The sequence below is a fragment of the Lutjanus erythropterus genome, chromosome 1 (genome assembly GCF_056507025.1).
Source record: "Lutjanus erythropterus isolate fLutEry1 chromosome 1, fLutEry1.hap2, whole genome shotgun sequence".
Classification (NCBI taxonomy): Eukaryota; Metazoa; Chordata; class Actinopteri; order Lutjaniformes; family Lutjanidae; genus Lutjanus; species Lutjanus erythropterus.
The window spans coordinates 23,016,281-23,028,579 of record NC_139317.1 but is presented as its reverse complement, the minus strand read 5'-3'; the positions used below and the strand labels follow the sequence as shown (position 1 = coordinate 23,028,579).

At 37.3% G+C, this 12,299-nt stretch overlaps 1 protein-coding gene across 1 annotated transcript in view; it reads right to left on the bottom strand.

Annotated features, from left to right (window-relative positions):
• nfat5b (nuclear factor of activated T cells 5b) overlaps positions 1-12,083 on the bottom strand; it is a 36,706-nt gene extending 24,623 nt beyond the window's left edge. Inside the window, exon 1 of the mRNA XM_084717267.1 lies at positions 11,760-12,083. Within this exon, the coding sequence (XP_084573393.1) occupies positions 11,760-11,832 (73 nt within the window). The 5' untranslated portion in view covers positions 11,833-12,083. The remainder of the gene's footprint in view (positions 1-11,759) is intronic.
• Between the last annotated feature and the right edge of the window lie 216 nt (positions 12,084-12,299).

Genomic DNA, 12,299 nt, shown 5'->3' with positions numbered 1-12,299 from the left:
CCCAAAGTATGGGACTCAACAATCAACTATCATTGTCCAGAATCTCCCACTCAACATTTAAGCTAAAGTCAGTAGCCAGTTAGTTTACCTTAGCACAAAAACTGGAAACAAGGGCAAACAGGTATCCTGGCTGTGTCCAAATGTAATGAAATCCACCAACCAGAACTTCTAAAATGCACTAACTGAATGAAAATACAATCAAGCAGCTGCCAAGCAACCAGCTGAGACCCCAAAAAGATTGTGCTCCAAGCCAAGTATAGACCAAATCACAGTGAGATTACACTAACAGTAACAGTCATTTCCGTATAGACAACTGGCAGTTCATTTGAATTGTCTGTAAAATCTGCAAACTCGTTTATTTCTGTTGACATTAGAGTTAGACAGATCTGACCCATCTGACATTTCTGCTGTGATTATTTTATGTACTGTGTTGCCTTCATAGTGTCTCACCACTGGTCAGACTGACAGACAGTTTTGGTTAAACTCAAGCTGTCATTTTCTTTAGTTTGTGGCCCAACAGGTAAATTAGGTCTCCAACTCAAGGTTAATGAAAGCATAAAACATGAATATTAGATGAATGAGATGTAGACACTTTGAAATAACATTGTGAAAAAAAGAAAACATTCAACATGTTGCTTTCATTAAATTGTATGTGCAAGACACCGTGTTTTCTACCCAGAGATTATTGTAAACAAACCTTGTGATTGGTTCGACCCCCTCGTAAAACAGCAAACAGACACTTTTAGACTTCAGGTTAGTTTTAGTGTTTGTGCAAAGCAAAGTGGTAACTTTATATTTACTGTACAGACATGAGAGTGATATCAGTCTTCTCAGCTCAAGTTTCATGGCTGGATATTTGGGCTGCAACTAAGAATTATTTTCATTATTTGATAATCTGTTGATTATTGTCTCAACTAATCAATTAACCAATTAATGAATTCTCAAAATAGTTATCAATTTAGTAATAGCTTTAGTAGTTCACAACTATTCAATTCATCAATTTAACACTGCAGCTCTGCTGGATTTGTGCCGGTGTCTGACATACATGTATATGAAAGTGGGAAGGTGCTGTGACTGTTGCTGCAGTAACTTGTGAAATACAATCAAAATCTTTGAGCAGATGATTGAAATAAAGACACAAAGAGTCGATCTTCACTTACACACAGTGCATTTACACACAGCACACAGTCCTCATACAAACAGTGGACACAATACCAAAATAGCTAGTGGCACAGAGGTCTACTTTTAGAATGTTTGTGGGCTGATTTCTGATGGAAGCTGTTGACTCTATTGATAAGAAAGTGGGAATAATCAGATAAAACAGTTGGCACTGAATCAACATTTAGCATACACTGCAGAGGTCTGTTTGAGTCTTGAGGCGCAGAGAAATTCAGCACTGGCAGCATAATAATGTAGGAATAGAAACCTAATGCTAAAAAGTTTGGTAAACTGAGAAGCCATTTCAAAACAATCACAGCCTTAAACAAAAGGTCTGCTCAGGCCTGGCAAAACCCAATTGCTCCTTTAGGGCTTACACATACTGTACAGTCTTTCCGTCCTAATTTCCTAAGATTTATTTCCTCAAGACTTGCCATTTTTCAGATTTGGAATGTCTACTGATTAGTCAGGCAAAACCACAGCAGCCTGGGAAAAAAGGTAATTAAAACTCAGCAAAGGCACACACCACCACAATGATGCATAAATTTGTCCTGGCCTATTTTAGACTCTTTTAACTCTAAATAAAAATGAGGAAGAACTCATTTTGGGATCACCAGATGTAGATTTGGGTGAGATTCCTGTTACCGTCTGTCTGCTCAAGCAAAAATGTAAGCCTATATCATTCAGCTCCTGTTGGAGGAACTTTTAATCAAAACACAGCTGCAATAAAGAAAGTTATTTTAAGAACAAGAAGCCTATAAGGTGTGCAGTTGTATTTTCTTTTTTCTGTATGTTCATCCAGCTTTAATAAACAGCATGCTCACTACTCTGTCTGAAACACATGCTAAAAAGGATTTATGTAAAAATACACACTGACTATGAATGACAATGAAATCAAGGAGAAGGGTAAAGAGAATAAAAAAGTCTGATTTCTGTTGGGACAGGTTATGACTTGGTGAGACAGTGAAAGATGGACATTGCAATGTCTGCTGATGACGTCTTATTTAACTCATCCAAAAAAAAAAAAAAGACTTCCTCTTAAACTCTGATACGTGAAGGAGTGGCAACTGGGAAACAGAACATGACAAAATAGTGCTGACACAATATAATGGCATTACTACTAATACAATGACTGATAAAATGAGAAGTGATTAATAATTAAAATCCAAGCCTGACTTCAATAAGGGCAAGAGAGTTAAAGTAACATTGGTAATCAAAATGGAAAAAAGTAATATAAGAGACAGCTATAATTTACATGAATGTATTGAGCAGAGACCTACTTCAGCTCGACTTGCCTTGACTTGCCCTGAGGCAAGAGACTCCACTGTACATGGGAGCTAGAAGCAAACCTGACCTTTGTTTTAAAATTTAACTTTGGAAAATTCACACAAGGTTAAAAGGACTATAATATAGTCTGGAGCTACGGCAACCTCCACTAGCTGCTGAACATTGTGAAAGATTTATATATAAAAAACAACAACATGGAGTTCGCAAGCAAGATGTCATAATCCTCAACATATATTTATATTTTATCTTACTATAGCCTTATAATCTTATCATACTAAATATATAAATAAATATTCACACATAGTTTCAAAACTCTGTGTAATTCTGTTTGTTACATATGACATTATGGTGGTCATTATTAAGTAAAAGAAAACCATCATGCTCAACCAACAACAAAAAAATAACTGTTTTCCATACACAAATATTGCACTATCACTAGGGGTGCTATAGCTTGACCTACCTAACTATTAATCCAGAGATTTCCTCTGCTATAATAATATGCCATCCTTTCCCCTGGTCTCAGCCCTACCAGGCATCTCTCTTAGTATGCAACCCGTTTGGTGTCTCTTTGATAGAGACAGTGAGAAAGAGTACCAACAATGACAGGATGCAGGGGGAAAACGGCCAGTCCGGCACTTCTATTCATTCCAACCCTGCCAGTCTGCCAAGGAAGCAGCAGATGACTCAGAAAGAAGAAATGAAAACACAGGATATTGAGCTACCACAAACGTTAGCCTGTAGGATCATTTCACCACAGCATTTTTGACGGTCATGAAATACCTCTCTCTATGAGTTGACCTGTGATGTGACAGGTTGTATAAATGGCCAGAATCTAGTAAACAAAGACAGTCTCACCCCCTACACTGTTCCTAAATCTGGATCAGATACAGTGTCTCAAAAACATCCCTGGCAAGAAGGAAAAGAAAAATGAGACCATTTTACATTGCTATTATGCTGGAAACAGACCTCTGACCTGGACACATCTAGGCCAGGCCACTGAACATTTTAGAAGGTAGGTGACGTAACTGAGAAGTAGGCGGTGCTTGGTTTTGGCTTCTCTGTTTTCAAACTGGCAGCCTGATCACAAACTTTATCATATTCAGCTAAATAGTACAGTAAAATATGTTTCTGAAAACATTTGATGCAAGACATAGCCAATGTAGTAACATAATCTTGATTCCTGTTTGATTAGTTTCACAGTTTTATCTGAGTTTCATGAGCCTGGTGCTTTGCATTAAATGGATTCATTTTCTTGAGATTATATCATGTTTAGGAGAATCCAGATACGGCAGATGGTCAGTCAACTCGCTGCGGCATAACCATAATGCATCAGGTGGCGCAATCTCCACACTCCGTCAACTTGATGTACATCATTGCATCCAGTCTGTCTGCTTCTTTAGTGGGTTGGGCTCTTCAATGGTCCAAAATTTTGGACCCATTTAAAAACAAACCCATGGAAAACTTTCCCAAATCCAACGTGCAGAGAATGATTTTAAATTTAAAGGGACCTGAGGAGAATTTGACCTTGTGAGCAGATATGGTTGAAAAGTGTAGAAATGCATAGGCCTACCTTTATAGCTACAACTATTAGTTAGTTATTTGAATAGTTCATTAACAGAAAATGAATCAGGAAATGTTTTCATAACTGATTAATGGTCCAAGTCATTTTTCGAGCATAAATGCTTAACATTTGATGGTTCTTGGTTCTCAAAATTGAGAATTCTCTGCTTTTCCTTGTCTTGTATGATATTAAATTTAATATCTTTAGGGTGTGGACTGTTGTTCAGACAAAAGTGTAAGTCCTCCAAATTAAAGGAAGAAAAAATGTTGATAATTGGCGGGATACATTTGCATGTGCCATTCAAAAGCCATTGCAAATCCTGCGGCAAAGAAATCTCTTTTGTGATTTTACAACACTGTGGTTAAGGTTTGATTAGGTTTAGGCACAAAAACGAGATGGTTAGGCTTAGGGAAACATTGTGGTTTGAATTGAAATAAAAGTTAATTAAAGTTAAGGGCCTTTCGTTGTCATGGTTGTAATAATATGGTTAAGGTTGGTGATGAGCATGGTCATACAAAGGTTAAGGTTGGTGATGAGCATGGTCATACAAACAAAGTTAACGGTTGGTTGGGAATGGTAAACGAACAATGGTCTCCTGTGTTTTGTCTATCCATCAATATGTCAAATGCATTACTGCCAACTGTAATTGCAACAGTAATCAGTAATCACTTCAAGCTACTATTGAAAAATGACAGCATAATGGGATGATACATGAGCTACTTACCGCTGGCCATTAACAGCATAACTAACATTACTAACAAGATGCAGTATATTTACAGCAGACAAAATACAAGACAACTCTTGCAGAAAGATGGCAGTCAGGAGTGCAGGTGTTAAAGGTCAACTAGTTTCAATCTGAAGCATTTTTAGAGTATTACAGTCAAACAATACACAACCACAACATTCAGCTTTCAAACAGACCAAAGACTTGAATCAACAGCTCTCTGGCACAGTCTCAACAAAAACTGAATATGATAAGCTTCACAAAGGGAGGGTTTATTGTAAGGCCGGTATATTGGATTACACGAAGCTGGTGTTCTGGTTTCTGGTATTTCAGTATTCATTTAAACACCATACTGTAACAATAAAGTCATGTTTTGGATGGTAAATTAATTGATCTGTGAAAGACATGATTTGACTTAACTGTAAACAGAACTCATCTCATGACAGCATTTAATTTAAATGCTTTAATGAATTCTACTTGCCCAGGGTCAATTTTTACTTGCAACTGGTGGAACTAGAAGCTAGCGTATTTTGAAACATGATACTGTGATACTGTGGTAAGTTTTACAATTCCATTTTTTTTTTCAGAAAATTGCCCTTGAAAAATGGCCCCGTTTTATCTGCCTTGCTCTCAAATTTGTGGTAAATTGCGCAATGCATAGTTGCACCCATACCTCACCAATATACACCTATATCCTCCAGTGCCACCCAACTAAACTCTTTTTTCAAAGACAAGTGAGATGCTCTTCAGATCATAAACTTTCCTGTCTTTACCCACCATTTTCTCACAAGTACTCAATCAGTACTGCAAACATGCAAAACTTGAGAGATTAGAAAGAGACAAGATGGCTTACGATCATCATTTTTTTTAAATCCCTGAATTAGTTAAAGCTGCTACAAGTGATTCTGGATGGAGATGAGTCTCATTCCCAGGTTGTCAAATACCAACACTTTGGGGTGATGGTTAGACCCGAGTCACACACATATGCTTAGGATTTGGTATATGAAAATGAATCTTTATTTTGCTATAAATAATTATAATAAATAACAGTTCATTAGGTCACACTTTACGTGCCACCTCTCCTTCCATGTGCACCAGGAAATACCCTGGCAGCATATAACACGATGTGTAGAGCTTGGTTATGAGCTCCTGACACCTTAACTGCTGCTTCTCAGCTGCCAATGGAAAGACTCCCGCTAGCCAAGATTCACCACACTTAATATTTAATGTCTTAGTTCAGAATCATCTTGCTCTGGAGAAAAACACAAGGGGTGGATGTTAGATCTCACAGGTGCTTTGGGCTTTTCACAGAAGAGTGTGAGAAAGAAATCCTCCACAAGATGATTGGAAGCAAAAGCATCATGGTCTCCTCCTGCACTCCTCCAGTAGACTAGAAACACTAAACCAGCTAAATCTGAAAATGCATCTTTTTCTTTCCACTTTAACCTGCAAAGATACATTTTTATAATAATCAATAGAAATCCGATGCTCGACTATAAACTAGCCCTTATGGATAAGCCTACAAAGGAATCATTTGAAGCAGAAATCCAGCTTGACACAGAAATAAAATAGAAACAGCATAAAATCTGCTTCAAAATATGCAGCATCTTATTCCACTTTGCACCATTGCAGTTTTTCTAAGTGATACGCTGCTCCAAAGCAACACTTATCAAGAAAATACACTCCATTCAACAGCTGATATGTGCTTGTGTCAGCTGCTTCAGGGTAAGTAAATATCTGCTTACAGTCCATGAACACAACTGACCTGCTAACCCAAAATAGGCCGAGGAGACAAAGGTCTGCTACACTTCTCACAAAAATGTCTGAAATAGTGGAAAAACTAGGCATTACTTGTAATATTTTAGAGGATTTATGGGTTTGCTGATAACTTCACTGTATAAGTCTACTGTATAGTGCACTCCTGCATATAACACATACAAAACTGTCACTCATAAAATATAGAAATTTATCACTAAGCAGTAAATCAAAGATGTCAACGGGCAGCTAGAGCATTAAAATAAAATAGTTATAAAAAATAAATTAAATAATAAACTGGATATTTACTTAGAAATTTTCCTATATTTTACTTGAATTTTGTCGGTATATTTTCCTGGTATCTTAATATTATTTTGTTATATTTTAGTAGAAATATATGACAATTTATTTGGATTTAGGGGATATTCATATACTATATTTTTTATATTTTTTTATATTCTACTTATATATATTTTATTGGGGATTTTGGAGATATTTTAAATAAATTGCCAACTGTTTTCACTGTTTCTTTATACTTATATTCTTATTTCTGTTGAATATTTTACCACAATTGTTCAGATATTTTGCTAATTTTCTGATTTAGGGGAATATTTTACTGGGGGTTCTTTATGCTTTATTGGTATTTTTTAGGGTATTCTACTAAATTTTTGGGATAGTTTAGTAAGAATGTTCTAATATTTTACTGGTATTTGGGAGGTATTTTAAAAGGTTCTGTCTGATATTTTAGTGGTATTTTTTATATTTTACTTATTTTTGTTCAATATTTAAAGATATTTTACTAATATTTGTCTGCTATTGATATTTTCTGAATTTTGGGGAATATTTTGCCAAATTTAGTAACTTAAGCTTTTGTGTGTTAAGAGTGTTAAGTGTGTATTAAGTTTGACAAATTGTAGCAGAAACCACTTTTAAAACAGACATAAAAATGAACACTTCAGTATCAGATTCAGGTGCAACAGCTTCAACAAGTTAAACCACTCATTTATTGATTTGCCGCGGCCAAAACAAAGTCACAAGTGTGCAGTAAATACCAGAGGAGGTGATATTTTGACCTGTGCCTGATTAGTCTTTTTACTGAGTTTGTTTTGTGTTAATGATTAATCAAAGAGATTCAGAAGAGGGTAAGGAGGTGTGAGTAATTTGCATCAATACATAATCAACACTTAACCCTAACACTGAATATAGAGTAAATGTATATCCAGTGTCATTATTCAGGCTTTACATTTGACTCTTAACTCATTAACAAATTATAACTTTTACATTCATTTCATCACTTATTCATAAGGGTACTGTAAGGGTAAAGCTATTGAACCAAATGAACAGAAACAGCATTTCATCCTCCGCTGTACTGGACTTGCACCTAACCATGGCTCGTAAACCAAGGTATGAACCAAATCATGGCTTCTGCATACGGCTGCAGTTCTATCAAGGGCTCCACAAGAAGTGCCTACATCACAGTAGTAGATTCTCAGATGAGTAGTTTAACTGGTTTTTTGGTTGTTGTTTTTTTTGTTTTTTTTACAGCGTTCATATTTGTGGCTCCTCTTGAGCTGGCTGGCTGAGGGTACATTATGTAAACTTCATTGTTGTGGGCTGGAAAATAGCGATTCTTCACAATATAATTTCAAAAGTGGATATAAACCACCAATACAATGTCAAGCATGGTCATGGTTGCTTCTGTTGTGACACATGGAAATAACTGTGCAAAACTTCTTGAAGTGTCTGAAGTATGCAGAACAGGTTGGGGTTGATGTTAAACTGATGAAGACATTGGAAAGAATGTTTTGGATGACTACAAAACACCATCTCAACATCTCTAAACTAAACATCTCAACTGCACAAGAAGACTGAGTCATTAGTTTTTTCAAGAGTCCAACTACTGATGATGATAGTGATAATCGCTTATGAACTCTAAATAAACTTTTCCTTCTTTTTCAGATGTTTTCCTCTAAGATATTTTTTTCTTTCATCATTAGATATCAACAAGCTTTCAAGGCAATCAAGTATTTTTAAGCACATGCCGCTAAGTTTGCTTAACACAGGAGAGTCAATATTAATAGAGTGCTATTTAAGCCCAGGTTTACACACAGAGCAGCCAGAGAGTTAATGATCGACCAGGATTTAGTGGGTGTCAATACAAAAAAAACAAAACTATGTCAAGATCTGTGGTCTTACAATTGTTAACCAAGTTTGATAGAATTTATGGGAAAGCCATAACGTTCTTCATCTTTGATGTGAACCTGGTGGGAAGACATTTTATGACGTCCATTAAACTGCAGTAGTATTACTGGCATTCCTACCCTGAGTGCCATTGTTACAGTGTGCTGTTTTTCCCTGGTATTCCCTAGACTACTCACACTCTAAAAATATGCAGTCTTCATTATGGTTTAGCTGCCCAATGTAGCTTTCTGAGAAACAGCTGAACTGCCAAAACAACCCAACAGAAAAGCTAAAATAATGAAATTCAACAAAGCTGCTATTATCTACTCTTTATGGTGTCCATAAATAAGAACTACTTTTCATCCAGGTGTGTAGTATGACTTGTCTGAGGATTGGAGGAACTAAATGATAAATGGGATTATGTTTTCAATAAAAATGGTAATCCTCCAGACAACCGAGGGGAAAAGTTGGCCTTGTCGGCAAGATGTAAAACTAACTTCACATCTTGCACACAGCCAAGTCATCTGACACAAATACACAACAGTGTGATTAGTAAGCAAACAAGGTAGGCTACAGTAACAATTGGTCTAGATCTCAACGGAATTTCAGCTGATTGATATGGTGCACAAGAAATTGTTAAAGTCTACATACAACAAGTTTTCTGATGAATCAAAAGTAAAACTGAATCAATCAATAAATGATAAAACCTAGTGAAAACCAGCCCCAGAAAAATAAACAGCTTTATCTTCTCTTTTTTCCCCAATCAAATGCAGACGTTGCCATTGTGCATCACTGAGCTCTACTAGTGAAACATTGCGATTTAAAAGCCTTGTGTATCTGAGGTTGTATGTCGCCTGAGAGTTGCTGTACGGCAGGAGTTGTTGGCAAAGTTTTTGACATGTGGGAGAGAAAATATAAAGAAGCTGTTTCTGCTGATTATTGCGCTGATGTTTCATCTCCATGTCCATATTTCCTTATTAAATGTGCCCAGTTAGGTGAACCCAAGATGCTCGGTTAAATTGGTGGCAGAGGTGTTTGTTTTCTGCTGGTCGCTATTAGTATGTTGTTTTCACTGTTTGTTATTTGCACCATGGTTTTTATTAAAGCTTTACTTCCTCAGTATAGCTAGCCAGCTAACTTTGTTAACAGCTTCAGAGGCGGAACAAAACTAAGTTATGGACATGTGGTGCTGAGATGAAGACCCTTTTAAAACCGGCGCATGGATGTATGACAGATGCTCGCCTGGCAGGGATGTGAGAATGATAGAAGGCAGAGTTCTCTCAGCTGAGTGAGACAGTCAGAAGTTGCTGTGAGTGGCAGTGGGAAGCAGTGGTGACTACAGTGGTGAGCTGCAAGTTTTGTTTTTTATTTTTTTCTTGTGGGACACCTCCCACCCCCCAACTAAAAATGTTATCCATCTGCAATGTTTCACTGTGGACATTGTCATATGTCAGTTTGGTAGACATCGCCCAACTCTACTAGCCTACATTAGCTTGCTGCAAATACACAGGTACCAGCACATACATAAGTTGAAGAAAAACAAGAAATTATGTATGTAGTATGTAAATGCTTAAGATATGTTTGCAATACTGTAGACCAAAGTGTATTTAAGTTAATTTCTCACCTGTAATATATGCTGCTCAGTACATACAGTATCTTGGTCTTTAGAAGCCAAATTTAGGAACACACACACACACACACACACACACACACACACACACACACACACACACAAGCAGATTAAGCATTACAAGATTTAGAAGTGGGAGATCTGACGACTTTAGTTTGTGTTAGATCTTGAAGGACTCCACAAAGTTTTCAGGTGAATCATATAGATTGCAGTATATTATTTCATCTAACTTCTGTTCCTAAAATTCAAATAATTGACCACCAGTTCCTTGCTATGTGAACAAACCAAAAGAGTGATGTAGCCAACTAGATGACTATGCTGATTAGATGAATTACATCACATGGGTCTTCCTCAGGTGATGTATTGTAAACAATGCACTGAGAAACGCCCACTTGAGTGTGACTTAATGATCCTTATCTATTGGCTTCTGCTGAATTTTAAATAAAACTCAGATTTTAATCAGCATTTTGATACCTCTGAAGCATCTTTGACGCAATATTGTGTTTTAATGGCACAAATGGAGAAATTCATAGACTATTTCAAGTCCATAGTCTATATGGAATTTTAAAATTGAGAAAAAGTGCACAAACAAATGTGGGTTTGTTTTGCGTCACTGACATTATAAACAACATGATGCCATTTCGAATCATTATTTTGATAACTCAAAATTTTCAGACTGCTTTATCTCTAGCCCTGATGACCAAGCTAGATATTGTTGACTAAAAAATATAGTTTTTTTCATTTTTACTACTGCTGGTATGACACAAATGAGCATATACAGGTGTGAGTCTAAACTGTCTTTCATATTATTAACATTGTGGATAATCATACTATAATACACATAATTCCCTGGAGTTTTGTTTTACTCTGACTTACACCTGCTCTCATGGCTTCAGTTCAGTTATTTTATACCTGAGGCTCCCTTACTGATGATGACACAGTTTATGTTTATGGGCCCACCAGCGCCTCTCTCAGGGGGCAGTGTAGTGCATGCGTGCTGCCTCAGAGGGGCGGGGAGGAGGAGGGGGGGGTACACTGATGGCCTATTCAAACAAACCCTCAGAAAATAGACAGACAGCAGTGCTTTTCAACTGGCAGGCAGGGGAAAAGTAAACTGGTCTGACCGGTGTGCATGCAGCTGCTGAGGGCTTCAGTTTGAAAACTAAAAAGTACCTCACCTTGCTCCAGGAAATAAAAAATAAACAAGTTAAATCATAAAAAAAAGGGGGAGGAAAAGATGAAAGACACCGTGGTAAAGGGAAGTCCACACTATTATCAACGGGCATGTGACAGCAGGCAGTTTATAGATAAATGATAGTGAGGGGGGGCTCAACGCCACCACATGAACAGTTACGACAGGTAACGTTAGGTGGATAACTTACGCACACGTTTATTTACTACAACGACACAGTACACACTTAAACAGGACAAAATATTTACACAATAAGAGGTGCTGGTATTACCTTTGGAGTACAAGGATCTGGGAGCATTCAGGTCGAGGTCCCCGCTGAAAAGGGAGATAAAGTCAGAGGGCATCGCAATCCCTCACACTCAGAAACCGGACACCCTCACTCAGACACCGCGGGACGTTTCCACACGTACTTATTTTCTCTCTGACTGCCGGAAAAAATACCTTTAAACCTCTCTTCAGGTAACTGTAGTTTTTAACTTTGACCCTGTCCTAACGGCTGCTTAACCGTCTCCGCCGTCACTGTGCCTCGCGAGTCCCCCCTCGGTCCGCCTACAGCGCGTGTTGTTGTCAGCAGACGACCCGAGCTGCTCACACCGAGGGACACGCCCACACACGTGACGCAATACGCACCAGCTACGCACTGATAATTTATGATTATGAGTAAGCCTATTATGAACAATCATGACTGGTTATTTTCTTTTTTGCTCATTGGATTTTTTACTCTAATTGGTACGTACAGGTTTTGTATTTATTGTTTTGGTATATTTACTTTGTATATTTATTTTTTATTCGAGACTGAGCAGATACAATC